This window comes from Pleurodeles waltl, chromosome 1_1 (assembly GCF_031143425.1).
Source record: "Pleurodeles waltl isolate 20211129_DDA chromosome 1_1, aPleWal1.hap1.20221129, whole genome shotgun sequence".
Classification (NCBI taxonomy): domain Eukaryota; kingdom Metazoa; phylum Chordata; class Amphibia; order Caudata; family Salamandridae; genus Pleurodeles; species Pleurodeles waltl.
The window spans coordinates 841,153,960-841,179,875 of record NC_090436.1 but is presented as its reverse complement, the minus strand read 5'-3'; the positions used below and the strand labels follow the sequence as shown (position 1 = coordinate 841,179,875).

General features: G+C 45.2%; 1 protein-coding gene across 1 annotated transcript in view; it reads right to left on the bottom strand.

The window, feature by feature from the left end:
• Positions 1-25,916, bottom strand: part of LOC138287986 (annexin A1-like) — a 150,339-nt gene that overhangs the window by 47,390 nt on the left and 77,033 nt on the right. Inside the window, exon 9 of the mRNA XM_069229060.1 lies at positions 22,742-22,835. Within this exon, the coding sequence (XP_069085161.1) occupies positions 22,742-22,835 (94 nt within the window). The remainder of the gene's footprint in view (positions 1-22,741; positions 22,836-25,916) is intronic.

The following is a 25,916-nucleotide window of genomic DNA, read 5'->3' as shown; positions in this document are numbered from 1 at the left end:
AGGCATGGCAGATGGAGGGGTTGAGGGAGGAGTGATCTTAGAGTCCCTAGGTGGGGGGCATCAGGTATAGATCACTCTGGGGAGAGGGTATGTGGAGGCACAGAGTGGGGGGTGTCAGTGTATGGGTTCAGGGTAAAATGTGCGGGGGGAAAAATGAGATCCTAAAGATGACTTATTTGATGAGATGTTGGTACATGGGGCAAAAACTGGGGAGCGGCTATATCTCAGTGAATATTTTTTCAACTCAGGACAGTAGGCCCATAGAGGTGTGTGGAGCATGTAGGGTAAGGTATGGACAGTATTGGCCAGAGGTTTAGGATGGTGATGGGGATGGGCAGGAGACTTGTCAAGCTCTTTAATTGCTGGGTATCCTTGAGACTGGGTCAGTACATCTCCACTGCATGCACTTCAAAGATGATAGGGAGGAACCAAGCTGTGGAAAGTGCAGACGGCATTTTAAATTTCTATGCCTGCTACTGCTCAAATAGGCAATACAGTATCCCACTGCATTGTTATGGGCATTTTAGGTTAATTGGGCACTCTTTTATAAGTTAACATGTTGGGAGAATAATCAGTAGGGGAAGTGCCCTAAAGCACATAGATGAATTGCCCCATATGGTTATTTCGCACCGCAGTCACTTTAGGCACATCTTGCACTTCATGCATATTTTCACGTCGATTCAAACACCTGGGAGAATAACTAGTAGGGCCATGTTGCACTTAGGCGGTCCACACTTCTTTGCGATCATGCACCTTAGCTACTTTACACGCATTTTGCACTGTAGGCATATTTGCACTATGATTCCTCCATTAAAGCTGTTTTTGGGAACAGCAAAAACCAGTAAGTCAGAATGACACTACAGTGTTTACATTTTGAATGGCTGAACTAAACTGCATAGTAAAGGTTGTCTCGCTGAACTCCAATGGCCTAAACAACAGGAAGAAGAGGGGTGCAATAGAAGCGTGGGTTAAAGCAGAAAATCCTTATATAGTTTTGCTGCAAGAGACCCATATCACAGTCAAGAAGCTGCCAGAACTTTCTATCCATAAAAACTGGGCAGATTATAGAGGATTGTCAACTGCTCAAGCCGCACAGAGGGGCACAGCAGTCTTCCTGGCCAAAAGACTAGAGATCCATTCAGGTAGTAGTGTGTCCGACCTACAGCCACATAGAATAATATCTGTTTTTTTCCTATTGATCTTATATCCCCCCACTTGCTCAAACTGTGAAAAGACCTCAAAAGCTTTTTCCTGTGAGCTCCTATTATTATCAAGGAGTAAAATGATATTGTCTGCATATAGTTAAATCTTCCACATCTGCTTGATAACAGGGCAGATCGCAGCATTTTGTCTAATAGAGATAGCTAGATGCTCAATAAAAAAGGCAAACAATATTGGCGAGTGTGGGCTCACCTGCTGGAATACCGGCAAACTTGTAATTTACCTGCATCTACAGAATTTATTATAATATTGGCTTCCACACTCTGATACATCCTTCGCAACAATCACATGATCTGGGAGGGGACCCCAAATTTCCCTAGAATATCAAATAGTGTTTCCCAGACCATAAGGTCAAAGGCTTTTTCTACATTCAATAAAAGGATGACAGCAGGAATACAGCTAGGAAATGTGTGTTTGCTGCCAATTGGCGACCAGCAACAAACCCATTTTGATTATGATGGACCAGTTTGGCAGTTATCGAATTAAAGCAGTTAGCCACAAGCTTCATGATGATCTTATAGTGAGAATTAAAAAGTGTGATTGAGCGATATGAATCTGTCTTTGTCTTTTTTTTTTAAGAAACTGATGGTATTTCCTGCACGAAATGATATTGGTATGATGCCCCGTACAACATTGTATTGGCAACCAGCAAAAGATAATCTGCCAAAATATCAATAAAGGTTTTGAAAAATTCTACAGGAAGGCAGTCCGGACCACATACCTTTCCATTCAGGAGGTTTTTAACCACCTCCACCCAGTTTAACCTTGGCAAAAGGACAGGAAATACTTTCCCTATCTTCCTTGAAGAGAGTGGGGATAGTGAGCCCAGCTAAGAATTCCCCTACTGCTTCACTCTCAACCATTTGACTATATATCCATCTATAATGTTCTAACATAATTTCCCCCAACTTGCTATGTTCTGTACATCTTATTCCAGAAATCGGCATTTCAATGCAGAGATCATATTACTGGCAGCCTGCTCGTGTAACTGCCATGCAAAAAATGTACCCGTAAAATTGCTTTCCCCATAAACTTTCTGCCTATAGGCCTGGAACTTTGCTTCACACCTACTAACAAACCGTTCGCTTAAATCCCAGTTGGCCTGATCTAATATATATATATTTTTTTTTTGAGGGGTGCTTTAAAAACGTTTCTAAACTCTCCTGCACCCTCTATTCTAGGGTCCGGTTCTATTGTCTAGTACGACTGATAGCGGCATCCTTTGCTATCACAACCCCTCTTATATACTTTCAAAGAATCCCTTACAACACATGAAGGGGCTTTTCCATGATTCCCACAAGGAATTCTCTGATCGCCTCTGGAAGTTCTAATAGATCTAAACTGCCTAAATTGTTCACAAAAGTTGTATATTGGGGAAACAAATGTTTCTAGAGAAGAGATGAGACAGTCATACCACTTTTGGCAAAAAACAGACATACTGATAGCAACCAACTATAGCACCTGTGATCGTTGGTGCAGATTTTATTTCCAATATTTTTTCTAAGCGCGCACATTTCCAAGAGTTTATGGATGCAAAGGTCTGGTACTCCAGAACAGGGGTGCCTAATCTGAATTGACATGTAACCCAAGTTCTAAATATAAACCTGAGTGTGCACCAAGCTCTCCTAATGGCTAAATACAATGTCAGTCAATCGCAAGACGTAAAGCAAGTAACAAAATGTAATTTCTTACATGTGGTGCAGCGATGGCTATGTAAACAGAGTCTCATTATACATATACTCTCCAATGTAAGATCAGACATAATACCATTATATATTTAAAGGTTCATTCATACCAAAGGGAAGGAGGATGGACTTGATAAACTATTCTATTTAGCATATGTATATTGATAGATTAGTCACAAAAATAAAAGTTACAATACAAACAAGCATTGCCTCAATTGAACATAACAATACTTTAACATCTGAAGAAATAAACAAGATAAGAATTGATTGGGTATTACTGTTTATCTATGCATGTGTGTCAGTAACTCTAGAGGGGTATCTATAAATACTTCAATAAAGTGGGTGAAATGTATTTGTAATGTATGATGATCTACCTCAATTCATTTCATAGGAAGATTGGATCTGAAATAACAGAATTGTTATAATGAACTGATAAAGTTGTTGAACAAATTAGCATATATTTATTTAGATATCTAACAAGGGCGATTATATCTATTAATAATATCTCCAGGGGCTCATACTTTGATACTCACAACAGAGGAATTAACTTACACCCTACCAGATGTCCTCCTCCAGTAAGTAAGAGTGATTTACACTGCTTTTACTACCAAATATTACCAATAAAGTAAAACAATACCACTGATTAAGCCATAAAATGTAGATTATCTTTTCAATATTACATGTGTAATGAATGCCGATGGCCGTACGGCATGCACAGGGAACCACTCTCGTTAGTACTGGAAAAGCTGAAACATTCTTAACTATCTTATTTAGTTAGCCCTGTTTCTATCCAGAGAGAATTTCTGATCAGCATCTTTAGAATTAATTCACAAGGAAGACGTTCAGAGAGGCTGTTCAGCGAGAGAGAATGAAGGGGAGTAGGCAACAAAAGAAGTGGGAAACAGACAGACAGTAAGGATGGAGGGAATTGTAAAGGCAAGAACATACAGTTTAAAAGACTCCTCCATAATAATGCTTGATGATTGGCACGAGCAGATGTTTGTTAAGAGCGGATGGCATCATCCGTCTATTAAGCTGAAAACAAGTTAACCTTCAGATACGACATCCTGGGGGCAATGAAAATAAAGGTTTTAGAAACAGAGGATAGAGATTATCACTTTTAGCCTAATTGGGAGTTTTCGCAGTGGTTTCAAAACAGGAAAGAGTGGACAGAATTGGAGTACTTAAGGTTGTATAGTGGACTGTCTTGGGAGGGTAAAGACAATCCAATGAGACATTTTTGGTCACTACATTATTTAGCAGCCAAAAGATAAGTCGCTGCCAAACAGGAAATGTACATTGTAAGTGTAGTGTGATGGAGTGGCTTAGTAACCCAGAAGCAGAACATCACTCTTCACTACATTTCACCACAGGTTCTACATTTATATGTCTATTTGTTTTTATCCACTAAAATCATCAAACGTTTTGAAATGGATTTCATATCCTATGTGTAGACACAGCACCTTAACTAATAGTCATCAATGATAAACTACAACAGTGCGAGGGTGATACTGACAAGAACTACAAACAGTACAGTCCCTTGAGGCACTCTAAATGCGGTATAACAAACAAAAGATGATTTCTTAACCGGGAAGATGTGGTTTTAAGAAAGATGAACCATGTCAGTTCAGTCTTACAATTATTGCACGTCTCTTTTAGGTGAATTAAGAGAACACCTTGGGCAACACTAATAAAATCAGTGCTTAGTTTGTAAAAATAAAACAAAACAATAGAAAAGTGCCAGTCCCCAAGAGGATGGAGAGACTGGCTGGGGGTTTGGGTTTACCTTCCTTTCTTGAGACCCGATAACTGTCTACTGGCTCTACAATAGGCCTGACAAAATGAACACTGCAGCCCTTCTTTTATTTCCATTATGGCTTATGGAAAGAGAAGAAGGGTTGCCAACACAAAAAATGGTAGAGAAAAACTGTATTGGCTCTCCTTCTATGTTTGTGTGTCAGTTTGAGAATTAAAAAAAGGACTGTTCAGCTGTTTCCTGTTGCTCTGCAAATTTAAAGCAGCTGCAGACAGGGACCAGGACTGTGCAGAGGCCACATAGGTGGTCATTACAACCCTGGCGGACGGTGTTAAAGCGGCGGTAACACCGCCAACAGGCCAGCGGTAAAAAACACCCCCACCCTCACCCACTACAACACACACACTAAAGCAAATCAATACATCACAGTTACACCCCCCAAGCCCTTCGGAAGAATGCAAAGACAATAGAAAATGAGTGTAACCATTGTAATATATTAAAAGCAAGTAGGCAGAAATATATATATATATATATATATATATATATATATATATATATATATATATATATATATACACCATGTACAAAACATATACCAAGCATAGTAGTCCAGGTAGTGCTCTAATAAAGTCAGTGGAACACTGGGACCACACGGTATGGGCGAGGCCCACACAAGGTCCCCGACCATGACGGAGAGAACACTGCAGGGGCATCATAGAGCAACTAAACATGCACCTCACGGGGAGGGAAAGGGGGGGCACCTCAGCCGGATGAGTGCACAATGCCAAAACCACAAGGGGGCCACATGCCCACTGTTACATCCTGGGAAGTACAAAGCCACAGTCTCTCAAGCCTCTACAGTGGGTGGGTTGCCCACTGTTCAATCCTGGGGAGTGCAAAGCCACAGTCTCACAAGTCTCTACAGTGGGTGGGTTGCCCACTGTTCAATCCTGGGGAGTGCAAAGCCACAGTCTCACAAGTCTCTACAGTGGGTGGTTTACCAACTGTTCAATCCAGGGAGTGCAACGCCACAGTCTCTCAAGTGGATGACAGTCTCCACTGGTTCTGGAGGGGGCTTTGTGCCCAGAGTACTTCACCCTGCCAAGGATTGGGTGAGTGGAAGACAGTCTCCACTGGTTCTGGAGGGGGCTTTGTGCCCAGAGTGCTTCATCCTGCCAAGGATTGGGTGAGTGGATGACAGTCTCCACTGGTTCTGGAGGGGACATGGTGCCCATAGTGCATCATTTACCCCGTGACGGACTCAGTTGCGTCAGTGCCCTTGCCGCTCATGAGCCAGTGGTGCTTGAGAAATGCGGTGCCCTGTTCAGCGGTGTTTGAAATGGCGGTGCCCTGTTCAGGGGTGTTTGAGATGGCGGTGCTCTGTTCAGCGGTGTTTGAGATGGTGGTGCCCTCTTCAGTGGTGCTTGAGGCAGCGGTGCCCTGTTCAGCGGTGCTTGAGACAGCGGTGCCCTGTTCAGCGGTGCTTGAGACAGCGGTGCCCTGTTCAGCGGTGCTTGAGACGGCGGTGCCCTGTTCAGCGGTGCTTGAGGCGGCGGTGCCCTGTTCAGCGGTGCTTGAGACGGCGGTGACCTGTTCAGCGGTTCTTGAGACGGCGGTGCCCTGTTCAGCGGTGCTTCAGACGGCGGTGCCCTGTTCAGCAGTGCTTGAGACGTGCCCTGTTCAGCGGTCTTGTGCTGGTGGTCCCTAATGGCCCAGCAGGGCTTTTGCTGGCGGTCCTTCATGGCCCAGCGGGGCTTGTGCTCGCAGTGGCCTCCTGGGCAGGTGGGCTGGGGCTTGCGGGCCCCTCCTGGGCAGCTGGGCTTGTTTTGGCGGTCCTGTCCTGGGCAGCTGGGCTGGTGCTTGCGGGCCCCTCCTGGGCAGCTTGGCGTGTGCTGACGGTCCTGTCCTGAGCAGCTGGGCTGGTGCTTGCGGGCCTCTCCTGGGCATCTGGGCTTGTGCTGGTGGTCCTGTCCTGGGCAGCTGGGCTTGTGCTGGCGGTGGCCTCCTGGGCAGGTGGGCTGGTGCTTGCGGGCCCCTCCTGGGCAGCTGGGCTTGTGCTGGCGGTCCTGTCCTGGGCAGCTGGGCTGGTGCTTGCGGGCCCCTGTTGGGCAGCTGGGCTTGTGCTGGCGGTCCTGTCTTGGGCAGCTGGGCTGGTGCTGGCGGTCCTGTCCTGGGCAGCTGGGCTGGTGCTGGCGGTGGCCTCCTGGGCAGCGGTGATGATGGCAGTCTTCTCCGCTGTGCTGCTCTTCCCAGACTTGCCGGGTTTCTTGTGGCCCTTCCCCACCTTGGAAGGTGTCACAGCTGACTCCACACTCCCACCGGGACCCCTGGGAGCGGCTTTGGTGGCTGGAGTCTTCCCCCTCTCCCACGGGCACTGGCCAACTTCTGATGCTTCACAGGTGGGGGACTGTCTGTGCTGTGGCTCCGTGCCACACTGGCTGCCCTGGTGGGCGGTGCCCTCCAGATTCCAGTGACTACAGGCACCACTGGTCCTGGAGATGTGGCTGAGGTGCTAGTTCGGGACCTAGGAGATGGACGGGTGGGGGAGGTGTGGGAAAGAGGTCAAGATTGGACAGGAAAAGGTTTTGGGAGACACTGGGACAGGTACCTGGAGGGGGTTTGGGAGTGGAGGAAGAGGTTGTGGTTGTAGGAGGTGTTCGTTTGCAGACTTTGGGTGAAGGTGCATGCGCTGGAGGCTGCTGTGAGGTGGATGGCTGTTGGGAGGGTGTTTGCCTGCGTTTGTGTATCTTGGGAGGGGGCGTTACAGACACACTGGGAGAGGACACAGGGGACGTGTGAATGGTAGCGGTGACTGCATGTGAGCAGGGTGTTGTGGTTGGTGTGCTGGAGAGGGACGTAGTGGCTGTAGAGGTAGTGCATGCAGGTGTGAGTGTAGACGAGACTGGGAGGGAGGAGGGAGACGAGGAGGAGGGGGACACAGTAGAGGCAGTGGATGTTGGTGTGTCTGCATGAGTGTGATGCTTGCGTGAGTGCCTGCGGGATGTGTGGTGCTTATGTTTGCCTGAGCTTCCCTTGTGTGTTGACGTGTGTGCCTGCTGGTCTGTAGGTGTGCTTAGGATAGGCTGAGGTACAGGGGATTGGGTCTGGGTGGAGGAAGGTGTAGGGGGGAGGCTAGACACAGGGACAATGGCTGCCATCAGTGCTGAGGCCAGAGTCTGAAATGCTCGCTGAAGGACCGCCTGACCAGAATGAATGCCCTCCAGGAATGCATTTGTTTGTTGCAACTGCCTTTCTACACCCTGGATGGCATTCAAAATGGTAGACTGCCCAACAGTGAGGAACATGAGTAGGTCAATAGCCTCCTCACTGAGGGCAGCAGGGGTGACTGGGGCAGGGCCTGAGGTGCCTGGGGCGAAGGTGATGCCCACCCTCCCGGGTGAACGGGCACAGGGCAAAGGGTGAGGGGCTGCTGGGAGGGCGGTGCTGGAAGGGGGGGTGGCGGCTGTACCTGTAGATGGGGGTGGTACAGATGTTGCCGCCACCACAAGGGAGCTCCCATCAGAGGACGAGTCCGTGTCACTGGTCTCAGCTCCTCTCCCCGCCGTGGAGCTCCCCTAGCCCTCCTTCCCACTGGTGAAGTCCGAGTCCGTAGTGTGGCCCTCCAGGGCCATGTGGGATGCAGCCCCCTGGTGCTGCGGTGCCACTGCTCCTCCGCCTGATGATGCTAATGCACACAAGAACACAGAGAGCACAAAAGGGGGGGGGGCGACAGAAGAAAAACATGTTGAGTGCATGCATTACCGCTACCGTTGGCAGACACGACAGACACAGAAGCCCCCTGCACTATGCCGCGCTCTTGGGCTCCACTGTTCAATTACTGAAAAATGGCCTACAAGGCTATGGACGACATCTGCACACATAGATGACACAGGGGCATGACTAGGTGTACTTGGCACTCTACAGAGGTGGGGTGGGGTGCCACATGGCCTGCCTTACGGAGGGACCTTGCCTACGGAACTCGCCCTGGCCTAGGGAAACCCACAGCCCACCTCCCCCACCCAGACCTCTCCACTGCGCGCAAAATCAGCAGAATGCGAGTGTACTCACCCCCTTGTGGCTGCTGTGATGCCCTCAAGTGCCCATCCAACTCCTGGTAGGCCACCACCAGGATCCTGAACATCAGGGGGGTCATGGTGCGACGGGTACCCCTCCCACGTTGGGAGGCCATCCCCAGCTGAGCCTCCGCCGTCTTCTTGCTCCAGCGGCGAATGTCCTCCCATCTTTTCCGGCAGTGGGTGCTCCTTCTGTGGTAGACCCCCAGGGTCCGGACATCTTTGGCGATGGCACGCCCAATATGTTTTTTCTGGTGGGCGCTGACCTACATGAAATGTACAGGGGGAAGAGAAACTTTATTACCAACTGCACCGTCACAGTCATTGGCCCCCATCCCTACCCTTGGCATGTGGCACATGCATTCACCGTCTTTGATGCACGCAGCACTCTCCCCCCTTCCTTCTTACATCCAGCCCTCTCCACACAGGCATAGCCCATACAACATGCTCCCTTTGTACTTACCTGTTTGTCTGGAGGGCCGTAGAGTAGCGTGTACTGGGGGAGGACCCCATCCACGAGTTTCTCAAACTCCTCCGATGTGAAGGCAGGGGCCCTTTCCCCAGACACTCAAGCCATTGTCTCTTCCAGACCGAGGTCACAGCAGCACTTGCAGTGTAGGTCCTCTCCTGTCGAAGATCAGGTATCGAGTGATTGAACAGATAGAAAATGGCGCTTACGTCCGCGGCGGTGCGTACCGTCACCGCAGGCTTACATCGTCATTGGCTCCTGGGACCCATAGGGTCCAATGTTAACCAATGCAGCATTGCGCGACGGTCTTCGACCGCCTACCGCGACGGTGTACAACGCCAGCGCAGTTACTTCACATCCCATTGTTCCACTTTAGAGGTCAGGCAGTCGCCATTTCAGGGGCCCACATGGCTTCATTTTCAACTGCGTCACACATACCTAGGCCTTGACTCAACACACATACAGGCCACCTTTGGTGTATGAATGGTGTTCTGTGTAAACTGTGGGTACGTACCTCTGAGTTGTTTGACTCTGTGCTCGCTGTTGTCCTTCATAGGCACCGTCCACTGGGACATGTGAGGAGATGGCGGCATCCTTCGGTGTACCGACCGTTGGTGGACCTGTCAACAATGGAGGAGCGACATGTGATTATCACATACAGGGTTGACCGTGCTACAATCCTGGAACTGTGTACCCAGCTGGAGCCAGACCTGATGTCAGCAATCCGCCATCCCACAGGAATCCCCCCTCAAGTGCAGGTGCTGTCAGTGCTCCATTTCCTTGCAAGTAGGTCTTTTCAAACAACAGTGGCCATAGCATCAGGGATGTCCCAGCCTATGTTTTTCAACGTATTGTCCATAGTGTTGTCTGCCCTGCTGAAACACATGCAGAGCTACATCGTTTTCCCTCAGGTGGAGGATTTGCCTACAGTGAAAGGTGATTTCTATGCCCTGGGACACATACCCAACATCATAGGTGCCATTGATGGGACCCATGTGGCTTTGGACCCCCCCCCACAGGAGTGAACAGGTGTACAGAAACCTGAAGAGTTATCATTCAATGAATGTACAGATGGTATGTTTGGCAGACCAGTACATCTCCCATGTGAATGCCAATGTCCCTGGCTCAGTGCATGACGCCTACATCCTGCGGAATAGCAGCATCCCTTATGTGATGGGTCAACTCCAGGGGCACTGTGTGTGGCTATTAGGTGAGCACCTGGAAGCAAGACAGTGGGAATGGTTGTCTGGGTCTGGGGATATCCCTACAGGTTAGTGTGTGTCTAACAGTTGTCCATCGATATTTGCAGGTGACTCTGGTTACCCCAATCTGTCATGGCTACTGACCCCAGTGAGGAATCCCAGGACAAGGGCAGAGGAACGCTACAATGAGGCCCATGGGCGAACTAGGAGGGTGATCGAGTGGACCTTAGGCCTCCTGAAGGCCAGGTTCCGGTGCCTACATATGACAGGTGGATCCCTGTTCTACTCACCAAAGAAGATGTGCCAGATCATCGTGGCCTGCTGTATGCTTCACAACTTGGCTTTGCGACGACAGGTGCCTTTCTGCAGGAGGATGGTCCAGATGGTGGTGTTGTGGCAGCTGTGGAGCCTGTGGACAGTGAAGACGAGGAAGCAGAGGAAGAAGACATGAACAACAGGGACTCAGTGATCCAGCAATACTTCCAGTGAGACACAGGTAAGAATACAAACCTGCCTACTACATGTACTTTAACACTACTACCTCTCTACTCTCTGTCCTTTTCACCCAGTGTATGGTCACTGAGTTGTCAATTTCCCCTACGATTTCACAGATGTGGGTCCCACTGTGTGACATCTGCTTAGATTCTTCATGGACTAGAGCTGTGTGACATAGGTATGTTGACATTACAATTGAAAGAGCATTTTGTCACTGTCATTGCTAATACACTATTTCGACATCACAGACTGACTCCAGATTGTTTTGTGCTTCAAGGGTGTTTATTTAAGTGCTCAATATTGGAGGGGGTAGTAAAATGGTGAGGGGTGATGGCCGAGGAATGTCCATGGCAGAGTCCAGTCTATTAGTCTCACAGGTGCATTGCCCATATGGGCATAGGAAGTGGAGCTGGGGCAGTTTAAGTATGGAAAGGGTGACAAAGTAGTACAGTAGGATGACATTCAGGGTGGTCTCATTTCTTGGCGGGGGTCTTGGCATCGTGCTCTGTCTTTGTCCTGGATCTCAGGGACCATTGGGGGGGTGGTTCTCCCTCTGCAGGGGGTGGGGTGCTTGTGTGGTGGTCCTGTGGCGGGCGTCCTGTCCACTAGCGCCGGCGGAGGTAGTGGGCAGTTCATCGTCCATGCTAGTGTCAGAGGCCCCTTGTAGTGCCACAGTGTCCCTCCTGGTGTTCACAAGTTCCTTCAGCACCCCTACGATGGTGCCCAGGGTGGAGCCCATGGTTCTGAGTTCCTCCCTGAAGCCCAAATACTGTTCCTCCTGCAGGCGCTGGGTCTCCTGAAACTTGGCCAGTACCGTTGCCATCGTCTCCTGGGAGTGGTGGTAGGCTCCCATGATGGAGGAGAGGGCCTCGTGGAGAGTGGGTTCCTTTGGCCTGTCCGCCCCCTGTCGCACAGCAGCCCTCCCAGTTCCCCTGTGTTCCAGGGCCTCTGTCCCCTGGACCGTCTGCCCACTACCACTGCCCCCAGGTCCCTGTTGTTTTTGGGGTGGTGGGTTAGCCTGGGTTCCCTGTAGTGGTGGACACACAGCTGATTAACGTGTCCTGGGGACGGAGGTATGGGCCCGCTGGGTGGGTGCTGTGCTGGTGTTTCCACAGGGGGGAAGCTCTGTGGTGGCCTGTGACTGTGTGAGGGGAACCGACTGTCCCGAGGTCCCCGATGGGCCGGGCTGGTCATCTAGATCCAGTTAGACAGAGCTGCTGTCATCACTGTGGGCCTCTTCTGTTGGTGGTGTGGACATGTGTGGACCCTCCTGTCCGTTGACGTTGGGTAGGGGTCCTGCAGGGGTATAAAAGGATGTTTATTACATCTGTGTGTGTCATGGTGTGCAATGGGTGGGTGACCGTGTACCCCAGTGCTTGCATTCCTGTGTGGGACCTCGTGTGATGATGGTTTAGGGGGGTGTATGGGTTTGTGCAGTGGGCATGCTTTGGTGATGGGTGTCCATGCTTTGTTGTTGCATGCAGGGCTTCGTGTTGGGATGGGTGGTTTGTGATGTTGGGACATATGTGAGGAGTTGGAGTGATGGGGGTGAGGGCGAAGGTGGGGGTATGTGATAGCATGCAGGTAGGGTGGGGGATGTAATAGTTAAGATTTGTCTTACCAGAGTCCATTCCTCCAGCTACTCCTGCGAGGCCCTCAGGATGCAGAATCGCCAAGACCTGCTCCTCCCATGTTGCTAGTTGTGGGGGAGGAGGTGGGGCCCGCTGTCAGTCCGCTGAACCGCCAGGTGGTGTCTTGAAACCACGGAACGCACCTTCCCCCGTAGGTCGTTCCACCTCTTCCTGATGTCCTCCCGATTTCTTGGGTGCTGTCCCACTGCATTTACCCTGTCCACTATTCTTCGCCATAGCTCCATCTTCCTTGCAATGGAGGTGTGCTGCACCTGTGATCTGAATAGCTGTGGCTCTACCCGGACGATTTCCTCCACCATGACCATGAGCTCCTCCTCCGAGAACCTGGGGTGTCTTTTCCGTGCCATGGGGTGGTGTAGGTGATGTGTGGGGTGGAGTGTGTGGTGATAAGTGTGCTGATATGTAGTGGTGTGTTGTGTAAGGTGCGTGGATATTCTGTGGGTGATGGTGTTGTGTGCCTGTGGATGCTGTTGTTCTTGCTGGTGCTGTCTCTCTCTGGCCTTCTTTCGGAATTTTTGGTCGTAGGAGTTTGTGGGTGATGTGGATGTGTGTTTTATATTGTGATAGGTGTGTGGGAGTGGTGTGTGTATGTGTATCAGGTGTGTGTATTTCAAATTGTCCAATGTGGTTGTGTTTTGTAAGAGTGTGTGTATTTTGAGCGCGGCGGCGTGTACCGCCAATAGAATACCGCAGTTGAAAGACCACTGCGTGGATTTGTGTGTCGTTATAGTGTGGCCGTATTTCTGTTGGCGTGACGGTGGAGGTTTTGTTTTCGCCAGTTTATCACTGACCTTTGGTGTGGCAGACTTGTGTGGGTGTCTAGATTTTGGCGGATTCCGAACTGTGGGGCGTAATAGCTGTGGCGGTATTCCACGGCCGCGGCGGTGTGTTGGTGGTCTTCTGCACGGCGGTAAGCTGCTTCTACCAACAATGTTGTAATTACGGCCATAGTGTTGAGCTTCCCTGAAATAAGTGCTGGTGCTGCCCACCAGGAACCACCAGCACAATTTAGGTACTGATTAAAATCTGCTGATAAATGAAGATGGACAAGAGTACAGGAAGGTCCTGGTATCTGATGGTTCTGAGCTCTTCCCTGAAATTATATAAGGTTGTTTTATCCCATTCTAGGGGTAAGCACCCGATTCAAGGTCACACTTTTAAAACATTTTGTTTTTCCCTTGTAGAGAATGTTACAATGTCACAAAAAGGCATTCACTAGTGGATGCACAGGGTCGTACCACTGGGGAAGGGTTGGGGTGTTACAACCCCCTAATACATGTATTTGCTCATAAATTGTTGGGTACAGATGCATTCAGCTGGATATGGTGAGTTGTCTGTCAGATTTCACAAGGTATTTTCTCATACACACCAACAAAAAAACACACACGCTCTCCCCCTCTCCATTTTGAAAGTCTTCAAAAATATTGGTTATTTTACCAATATTGTATTTTCTCTCACCTAGTACCCCCTCCAATCCATAGTCTTCTAACTTTCCGCTGCCCTTTAAGCTCCTTTCGTGCACCCTGTCTGTCTATAACATATTTTAACATTACATAGCAGAGTGATTCTTAGGCAGTCTGAAGTTCACCCCCCCTCCCAAGTCTTGGCGTCTAATTACGGGTTTGACTGTCTACGGACTGCCAATTTCGCAGTGATGGTCAGACCACAGCAATACTGGTGGTCCAAAGGCCGGATTATGATCCTGGCGGTCGGACTGACAGGAGACTGCCGTCTCCGCTGGGATCAGGGATTCAGATGGGTTGGCGGTGGTCAAAGTTGTGGTCAGCTATGCAGTGCCGAGTTAGACACCACTGTGCTGATCACGACTTTGCTTTCGGCCAGCCTTTTCATGGCACGGTCCCTGCCATGAAAAGGCTGGCAGAAAGACAGTGTTGCGAGCCACTGGGAGTTGGCCCTGCACTGCCCACAACCATGCCATGAGCAGTGCAGGGCCCCCCCTGCTAGCACCTTCGGAATGCGCACTGTCTGCTACGGCACACAGTGCACATTCCAAGGGTGCTGTATGGAGTGGCATTGGCCTCTGCTCCAAGGCCAATGCCGCTGCACTGTTTCCACCTGGCTGACCAGCAGAAACATTGTAATGTGACGTTTCTGCCGGTCAGCCTGGTGGAAAAATCGTAATACAACGAGGGTGAGGCTGCCGTCTTGACGGCCTCCTCAACACTGCCATATTGGAGTTCTGGCTATTCAACTGCCCAACTCGTAATGAGTCCTTTAGTGTCCAAGCTACGCCCCTGAGAATGCAACACGGGTTTTAAGTAGGATTTTTCATGAAAGCACTCTGACATTACTGGAAGACCATGGTGACCTTTTATAAAACTCCTACATAATTCAACAGTCAGGTGATACGTGAAAAAGTGTAAAAAATGTACTTTCTTAAATTGTGAGATAATATAGTCAATCGTTGATGAGTCTCTCTTGAAGACTGCAAAGTACCTGCAGGAGAGGTGCAACAAAATCGAAGTGGTAACATTAATAGTGATTTACCTACAAAGAAAGCCAGAACCCTAGGTTTCCATTTCAGGGGTCTGTATATATGTGATTGAGTACTAAAAATGGGTGAGATGTTTTCTAAATTAGTCTCACATTTAGTATGCTTCATAAAAAAGATGGTGGCTAGTGGTTACCTTTAATTATGTGAACATTCATACTAACAGCCAGAGTCACTAGCACCAAGTGTCAGCATGTTCACATATAATAATTTTTCAATATACTGTATTTAAAGTATATTTAAAGTGTGTGCCGACAAAACAATTCACTTGGTGAAAGTCATAACATCTTACCAACTTTCCACACCCCTCCAACATTATCCATCTGTAAGTAAATCCCATCTCTTCATAAAATCCTTCAGTGAGTCCCCTTCATTCTCTTTTCTCAACAATACAGCTTTCCCTTGAACGTGTTGCAATCTACAAATTAAACTACACCTTAAAGTGTCCTACAGATATCTCCCAATAGCCCCTCTCACATGGATTCTGCTTTTGGCTACGACTGCACTTCAAGCTCTGCCGCTCCTTCATTTCTCATCCATGGTGAATGCTAAAATATCCCTGCTAATCTCTATATAAATGTGTATTAGGACCCATTATCTGCAATAGTGGCCACAACATAGTCACACAGTGAAGGGAGAGTCAACATCCTCAGATTCAGAGCAGGAATAGAACATTGGATTCAACATCCTGAAGCAACTGTCTTTTTGCCCTTGATATCTAGCATGTATGAAATCATATCCTACATATTAGGCTGGCATTCTTTTATGGCATGTCATAAAGACAATATATATGCTCTGAGAACTGGTACTAGGCTGAGAGTGTCCCCTTTGCAGCAATGAGATCCCTGATAATGATGCATCCCTTCATTCACTTCTTCACCTGCCACTCACTTGTGAAAGGCTGATAAACTTGGGCCACCATTCTGTAAAATCTTGCCTTGCCCATAATAACCAGAGGTGTAAATGCAATGATTCATATTTAGCCTCAAGTTATTGAGTAATACCATTGCTACTACCTCTAGCATTGTGGTACAGTCTGAACATGGAATGCTTAACACCTGCATGTTTTTCAACAACAGACGTAACGGGTTAATTTGCCAATAAGCCAAGATTAGCATTTTATTGAGGACAGTCCCAACAAGTCAGTGTTAAGTGTGGCAGAATAATTCAGCAAATAATATTAGTGTTATGAAAAGTGGGTATGAAGGGACAGACTGGTGAGGACCTGCAATATGTCTAATGTGGATAGTCTGCTTTAGGTGGGAGGTTCTAAGCACAGGTAGTATGCAAAATCAACAATAATGCACTTTCTTGTTTTTGACTATTTGTTTTTGCTTCTCAATTACAAGACAAAAATGACAAGAACATCCCTTTCTGGCACTCATGATTGTTTGTTTTTCAAAATAACGCAAATATTCTTCCAAATATGGGGAAGAAAATGTTTAAATGGGCACCAGTCCTCACCTTGGCCTGAATATTAAGACTTCAAAACAAATCATTTAAAGCCACTGGATTCCTTACCTTTCGTGGTCATTTCTACCTTACCCAATATGTCAAATATGTATTGCATCCATCACCATCCTATGCTCCCACCACCACTGACGGTGGTGGTGAGATACCCTAGTTTATGTTCAGAAACAGCTAGAATTGAGCGACAGTGTCATGCTATTTAAGTTATAGTAAACAAACTCCTGTAGTATTGCAGATTGGTGATCCCATTTCTTTCAGAAAGTGTTTTTTTATGTTTGTTGAAAGATCTCTATACATACAAAATATGATGAAAGTAGATACATATATTTTTTCTGACTCAAATGAAAAGCTTTACCACACATGCATACGTCTCACACCTTTAACATCACTGGATTGATCTAAAATGCATTCTTTGGAAAACTAACAAGTCACCAACAATGGACCAGTTTTCATCTCTAACACCATGTTAGCTATTAAACAGGAGAGGTGCCAAAATGAGCTCTTAGACAAAAAGTTATTTAATTTGACAAACTTGCAGTCCTTTATCAATCTCTTTTTCAAATCGACCAGGAAGTGCTGCTATTTTTGGTACTGAAATCAAATCAAGGTTTATGTTTTAGATTGCTTCAGGGATTTGCTAAACAAGTCATAAGTGGGTAGATCTAAAATGATTTACAAACAGTATTTCCTAATATGAATTGTAAACATAAGACTAGTAATTTCTCAACTCGTAATTTTTATCACTACACTGAATGTTTTACTCACAGGACTATAATAGCAAGCAAAACAAGGAGTACATAATTTAGATGTTAACCATTTGATAAAAAGCAACCTTTGAAACTTCATTATTCATTGTAAGCAAAGTTATTCTATATACATACAGATATATCTGTGTTATTGATAGTTTAGGGGTACATTCCTCTTCTGTTTCATACTTTCTTGGTCTAAACCTATTTTAAATATTATAGTATTGCCTGTAGAGTTCCACATCTTCCAACATAAAAATACTGTAAAACCAGTAGATTACAGAGGAGTCTAGTCACAAATTGTATTTTGTAGTGCATTCAGTAGCACACCAATAGTACTACTAACATAATACAAAATGGTATTCATAAACCTATTTGTACAAATTCTGCCTTTGCCTCGCCTATATTTGTCTACATGGAGATCTCTGTCCTGACTGTGGAGTCTCGGAACATATAAGAATATGTTTTAGTAGCATGTGTGGGAGGGGCAGGGAGGGGTGGTAGAAAACTGATAATACTACTAAAGTGGAAGGGTTAAAAGAGTAGCAAAGGGGCTTAAGGGAGGGGTTATGGAGCAGTTTAGGAAGAGGGAAGTGCATCAACCCACAAAAGATTAAGCCCATCCCTATTAACACCCAGCACTTTTGAAGTTAGTACAGGCCTAATGGACCCATAACCGAAGTAAATGGAGGAAACTTCCCTGTGTCACAGTATAAGGAAAAAAGTTTAATGAACTTGAAAAAAAAGTCTAAAAATACTTTTTATTAAAATGCGTTATTTTATTAATTCGTATTTTTTTTTTAAATGTGGCACATTTTTTTTTTTACTGCATTATTAGCTTAATTTAGGTTTAAAATGTAATTATTTTGAATAGATTAAATTACATTAAAATTATTATCTGAAATTAGAAAAATATTCAAACAACATAAATAAACATACGTTTGATTATGTATCAATTATTAAAAGTGATGTATATAATTAAGATTCCCTGCCTTTTATTTGCCGATGACACCCTGCTGATATCCCAAACAGCCACAGGTCTTTCAACTCTGCTCTCGAGGTTCATGGATTTCTGTAATGACCATGGCCTTGAAATTAATCGATTAAAAACCAAGTGTATGGTGTTTGGGGATAAAAAAGGCAGGATGCGACGACCTATCTATCTAGAGGGTGCCACAGTGGAAAGAGTCAGCAACTTTGACTACCTAGGCTTGAAATTAGAAGACTCGCATAAGTGGCACTGTCATATCCAGAAGGCTACCCTGCGATTGAAACAACAGGCGAGTGGCATTGTAAGATTCGCAGCTAGATCCCCTAGCTTTGCCATGACGCCCGCTGTCGAAATCTACAAATTACAAGCAAGAGGGGGGGCCATTTATGGAGCCGAACTGTGGGGCCACTGTAGTTTAGATGATCTGACAAAGGTGGAAAACTCCTTTTTAATGTCGTTGCTAAGAGTCCCTTCCAGCACCCCAATGCTCCCAATCCGAATGGATTTAAATCTGCCCCCCATCAGCCAGATCGTCGCTTTTAGGCCCTTGTTATATTGGATTCGTTTAAGGTCATTAGACTCCCTTGCCCCCTATAGATGTGGGCTTGCCAATTTGATGGCCAACAACACCAGTCCAAAAATCAAGTGGTGTGTATACATAGAACGGACCTTCTCACTACTTGGTTTGGGGTCTTATTTCTATCCCAAAAAATGCAACACAGATATTAAAGGACGCATTTTGGCTCTATGTCCAACTTTTACAATTGTCTGCTGTTTCGCCATCTTCCATGACGGGCAACTTCTTACAACTCAAATGCCACTATGAATCTGTGCAGAATATGGACATAGTTTCTTCACCACATGCACGTGCATTATATATTAGATTTAGGATAGGCTCTCTTCCTCTGCGTGCCCTTACATGCAAATGGTCTAACACTAGCTGCACTTCTAAGATGTGTCCGATGGGCTGTGTCAGAGAAGAATCTATAACCCACATCCTTTTTCAATGCCCCGCATACCACAAACAAAGAATCCGTTGGATTATTCCTTTATGTAGGAAAATGGGTTTTAAAAACTGTTCACTGGCTTTGGAAATTTTTAAATCTGACTTATCTGTTTTAGTGGCTTGCTGCCTGGCAAAATATCTAGATTCAATCTGGCACAATAGACTGAATATACTCAAAAAAATAGAGGGAAAGCTAACAATGGATGTGGGGAACAGTCATTGATGAACCTATTTTTGTATGTATTTATCATTTTACATTGCTCAGATGTATCTTTTTCTTTTTTTTTATGCTTAGATACTTTTATATTTTTAAATAGAAACGTCTTATTTTATCTGAAATGTTTGGTTAGGTCTGTATTTGATTTTTAATACCTATTATGTATTTTTATACAATTTCATAATAAGGTATGAATTTCCAGTAGGAAAATGCTTATGTCCAACACCTTTTTTAATCTTTTATGATCGAAAATTTCTTTTATGTAGCTTGTCGTTTTGCTAAACCACGAAACTGTTAATTGTGATGTGCTTTTGTGGTATTTACTCTTACCGAAATAAAGCTAATGATGATGATGATGATGGTGATGAATTAATTACAGTACTTTATTTATATTTAGTGAAGTTAATTTACATTAATTTGTACATTAAAAAAAATTATTAAAATATGTTAAAATACATTGTTTAAACAAGTTTTATTTTTTAACACTTTTTAACATTAAATCCAATTTATAACACTCATTTATAACTATTTTAAATGATGTAATGTAATCTAGCTTTATTTCCTATGGGGTTTTATTTTAAGTCCCTACCTTCATTAGTTTCCGTGGAAGGGTATTGCATTGTCAGTGGATGGGCACGTACTGGATTAGACTTACAACTGCTTCTCTACTGACTGTAGTAACTTTATTCTCTTAAATTTTGCTCCACCTCCTGATTCACAGGGATGGTGGCATGTAGTTCTGCACTAAATAGTGAATAGCCCTGTTAGACTTTTCATCCTTGGCATGGTCTCCCTTAACCTTTTGCCTCTGTTTCCCAGGTTGTTGATGTGTGCTGGACTCTGTTTTTGCTGTTTTTGGGCACTTTAACACTGCTAACCAGTGCTAAAGTGCAAATGCTCCTATACAAAATGTGTATGTAATTGGCTTATCCATGATTGGCATATTTGATATACTAATAAGTCCCTAGTACAGTGCACTAGAGGTGCCCAGGGCCTATAAATCAAATGCTACTAGGGGCCTGCAGCACTGGTTGTGCCACCCACATAAGTAGCTCTGTAATCATGGCTCAGACCTGCCACTGCAGTGTCTGTCTGTGCAGTTTTAACTGTAAATTCAACTTGGCAAGTTTACCCACTTGCCAGGCCTAAACCTTCCCTTTTCTTACATGTAAGGCACCCCTAAGGTAGGCCTTAGGTAGCCCCAAGGGTAGGGTGCAGTGTATGGTTAAGGTAGGACATATAGGGCCTGATTACAACTTTGGCAGAGGGGGTTAATCCATCCCAAATGTGACAGATATCCCGCCAGCTGTATTATGAGTCCATTATATCCTATGGAACTCATAATACAGCAGGCGGGATATCCGTCATAATTGTAATCAGGCCCATAGTAATGTGTTTTATATGTCCGGACAGTGAAATACTGCAAAATTCGTTTTTCCCTGTTGCAAGGCCTGTCCCTCTCATAGGTTAACATGGGGGCTACCTTTAAATATGATTAAGTGTAAATTCCCTTTGGGAGCGGAGAGACATGTGGAGTTTGGGGTCTCTGAGCTCACAATTTCAAAATACATCTTTTAGTAAAGTTGATTTTAAGATTGTGTGTAAGTGCCACTTTTAGAAAGTGAGCATTTATTTGCTTAAACCATTTCTGTGACTCTGCCTGTTTGTGGATCCCCTGGCTGGGTCAGTTTGACAGTTGGGCTGGTTGCACCTCACACTAGACAGTGACACAAAGGGAGCTGGGGTGTAGTCTACATTTCCTAATGAGCCATCTGTGCTAGGAGGGAGGGGAGGAGTGGTCACTCACACCTTGTGAAACGGTTGTGCCTTCCCTCACACAGTGCAGTCTCCAACCCCCTAGTGTGTGTCTGGGCCCTGGCCTGGGCAAGGCTGGATTTCACAACCAAAAGAGACTTTCCTCTGAAGTAAGCCTACTTCAAAGAGCAAAATGGGTATAAGAAGGGCACCCAAAACCACAGTCTTTAGAACACTTCTGGAAACCAAGAGGAACCTCTGCCTGGAGAACTTTGTGTGTCTTCCATCTTGTGAAGAACTCTCCAAGGGCTTGATTTAGAGCTTGCCTCCTGTTGTTTGAAGTCTCAAGGACAGCAAAGACTTCTCTCTGCCAGCACCTAGAGTCTCTGGAGAGACTCCTACTCTGCCAAGTGGTGCTCATCCAGTTCCTGGGACCCTGAAAGGAGAAGCTGGCAGCCTAAGAGTGAGAAATCCACACACCAACCGCAATGTAGGGAAAAGATAGACGCAACTCCGATCTGCGACTATAAAAACAACACAACACCGGCTTCGTGGCTGAAAATCGACGCTCGACCGGAAGGTCGACGGTTTTCAGATCATCGTGCGGTTGAATTTCTGATGCAAACACTGGTAGGTATGTAAAAACAGCGCAAGGCCTGCCCGGACGAGAGAGTGTTGACCACATCGACGAATCACTCTCCTACGGAGAAAAGAAATAACGCACACTGACCCAATTAAACGAAAAATGACGCAAGGTCTTGCTCGTGAGTGAAATTGACACATCGCAAGCCCTTTTTGATGCGCACTCGCCCGTGCGGGGTTATTTTGGATGCGCCCAAGGTACATTTTGACGCTAACAGCGTTAGTGTGTGTTTAAAATTACATGAAGACTCTTTTTGCTTTTTACTTGATAACTTGACTTGAGTATTGTGTATTTTTGTCTTGTTTTGCTTAGATAAATATTTTCTAACAGTGTAGTGTCATTTTGTAGTGCTTTCATTAAGTTACTGTGTGTGTTGGTACAAATACTTTACACCTAGCACTCTGAAGTTAAGCCTGCCTGCTCGTGCCAAACTACCAAGGAGGTGAGCGGAGGTTAGGATAGGGTGATTCTCTTTTACCTTGACTAGAATGAGGTTCCTTGATTGGACAGGGAGTACCCTGACTGCCAACCAAAGATCCCATTTCTAACAAGCCCAAAATAGTAAAGTTACTCAAAAGTGTAAAAGTCAAGTTGTATGTGTAGATTTACTTACATGTTAGTTTCATTTTGTGATTAGACCCCTTAGTTTATAGCCTAAAAATGCATATTTGTGCTTGATAAGTTTATTTCACATATAACAGTCACAGTTATGCTGATACTTTAACACCCAAGAGGCTAACCTTATCAATGTAGAAGAACTCACTAAATAATCTCTTGAGGTTGTGAACACATTCAAACTTGTGTTTACTGACCTTAGCTTATGTAAGAAATGTATAAATGATACATACCCTTACGAAGATGTGGGTAGCTTCTCGAAGTTAAGATGTTGATGAAAGCATTGATATCTGTTCCTTTTTTCCTTTCCCCAGCATCATACAAAGCCTATTTGAAAACATAAAGACAATCACATTTGAAATTATTATTGGTTTGTCAAAAATTGTTTACTGCACTGTTCAGTTGAACATGCACTGCCCCTGTTTGTCAATGGCAAAACAGTGAATAATAAGGTTAGGATTAGGAAAACATAGGCAAATATATATATATATATATATATATATATATATATATATATGTGTGTATATATGTGTGTATATATATATATATATATTTATATATATATATATATATATATATATATATATATATATATATATATATATATATATATATATATATGTATATATATCTAACAGTCGTTGCAAAGAGACGAAGTGTATTTCCCCCACTATGTTTGTTCAAAGTTAGTATCCACTATAGTATGTATGTGAACTTAAGTGGGCTTACACATGATAGGTTGTCTTTGCTTTGGAAACAGGTAGCTAGTCATTCAATGTTTTTGTCTGTGTTTTATAATAATAGAAACTTGCCTTTTTATAAAGTATTTCATACAGCATACTTTTATCCAATATAATGATGTTAATTTTACAATCTTTGGAAATGATGGAAGGCTTGAGGTATCAATGCTGGGACTCAAACTTGTGTCCCATTGGATAATATTGCTAACCGTATTACATTTAATAAGTGCTAACTTTTGATTGGGAACGGATAGGGATGTCAAGTTTGGGCTCATCTCAATTGTAAATTAAAATCTTCTTTAATGGTAAAGTCGGATTTTAAGTCACAATTATGAAAATGCCACTTTTAGAAAGTTGATATTTTCCTGCCTCAGCCATTTGGTGCCTGCTGCCTGTATCCTTAGCCACATGACTGTGAATAAGTTGGCAGTTGGCCTTTGTGTTTCATCCCTGAAAGTCAGACAATCAGTGAGACAAAGTAGGACTAGTGATGGCAGAATGGGCCATCCTGTCAGGATGGAGCGGGAGGCGAAGGTGTTCCCAATCCCTTCCTTAGTTAAATTCAAAGGTCTGCCTCCACCACACACACACAAAGAAGCCAAATAACAGTCTTTTGTCAATCCATACCTTTGGAGCCTAGGCAGGGAAAGGGAAGAACTTTCTAGAATCAGATGTCGGGGTAGTGAGGATGTCATTCCCATTTAATAGGTTGGCACCAGGTATCAATATTGGACCTCTTGAACTACCTCTTCAGTACACTCGTGGACCTGTGGAAGACTTCAAAAGGACTGCCTTGTACTCCAAAGGGCTGTCTCTACTTGAGGCCTGCTGCCTTGTTCTTCAGAGGACTGCCCTGCTGCTTGAGGCTTGCCTTGCTGCTTGAAGGAGAGCAGACCATCTCCTTGAACCCAGGACTACTAGAGTGACCCCAAAGGCTAGTTGGCTGGCCTCCTATGTGAGCTACAGTGACAACACAAGTTCAAGAGACCTTGAACCCTGCAACTGGCCTCTGTTGGAGTGAGTTCTAACCTCCCAAGTGGTGCCCTCCAGGTCCTGGACCCTTGGAAGTGACGTTAACGGTGCTGCTCCTGCCTAATGCTAAACGTTAGGCCATTTTCACCAAAAAGTGCTAAAAGAACTGACCTTTAAGCCAGCCAATCCACCCAAGGTGTATCGCCAGTAAGCCTGACTTTGTGGTTCCCACTATGTTCTTCTCTGTATCAGCAAATCCCATTCATTGGGACCTCTGAGTGATGGTATCCTGCCTCATGGAGACCTATTCGACTATAACTTGCAGCTTTGTCCCACTGGAGGTTTTTGACTTCCAAATAGTCATCCAAGGGTCTGATTTAGCTCTCGGCAGTATTGGTCCCGCTGTCAGTTTCTCAATGAAAACCCAGTCTGCCTACTAAGTGGTCCACCCACCCAATTTAGATGCTGGCAGTCCTATAGCCGATAACCGCCTGAGTCCAGCCAATTCCACCAGAACTTCTCAACTGCGTTGACGGCACCAAAGATGAAAGCGACTGATGGGAAGACTCCAGCCACCCTTTCTGCCGAGCAGATTTCGGATGTGCCTTGCCGCAAGCCAACGTTGGTGATGCTACCTCCACACATGAGTTGGCAGATTGGGGAAGGGAAATTAGGTTATAACCTACCTTTTTTCCCGATTCCACTTCTGTTTTAGATTGCAAACAACTGGACAAGACCTTCCGTCACTGCTGCTACTGGAACACGGAGAAAACACAACCCCACCCCCCTTCGTCGGACTCAAAGGTAGGGAATCTGCATTGCCTGTCTATGTTATATGGCATGAGCTTGGGGCCACTGCAGTCCTATACATGTCACAGTAATTATTTTAAATTACTGTGACATGCTATATCGAGGACACAGTTGTGTTGGACATGGGTGGGGACACATTTGTACAAGGCACATATCGCACACATACACAGATGTCATTCTGGTGCCAGTATTCTTTGCAAAATGAATACTGGCACCACAATAACGCAACATTCACACATTTCAACTATGTCCATGAGTTCACATGGCAAGGGGACCTGTACTTGTGATGCTGTGCTTCCAGTTGTGTATGTGAGTCAGTACATGTATGTGTGTGTGCAATTAGGTTGGCTTCCTCTGGAAATAACTATCACTTTTGCTGTAGATTACTTGCTATAAAGAGGTGCACCTATATTATTTGACCGTTTTCTAATTTACTAGATAGTGTTCTGAAAATGTTGCAAACTGGCACTATGGTCTTCAACAAGATCAACCGTCCTGTTCTGTCATCTGGCATCGCTGTTGCACTTTCTGCCAGAGCATCACTTAGTATATTCAAACTTTTTAGTGCCTTGCAAATATACAACTGCTATGGCGTGTATCCTAACAAAACTATGTAATGTAGCCATACATTTCAGTAAGCAGACCATTCCAACTAACATAGTACTTGATCAACCACCCACTGCAATACACAAGATCAAAATTATTTCAGCACAATAGGCAGCAGCATTTGGTTGGTTAACTCACAGTTCCTGGGGGCGCATTATATTAGTGGTTGTTGGGAATGGAACCTGATCTAATTCTCAAGAACAGAAACAACAAATATTCTCAAAAGAGGTCACAATTACATCTGTAAAAAATAATTTCTAAAATCTCTCTTCAACCTCCA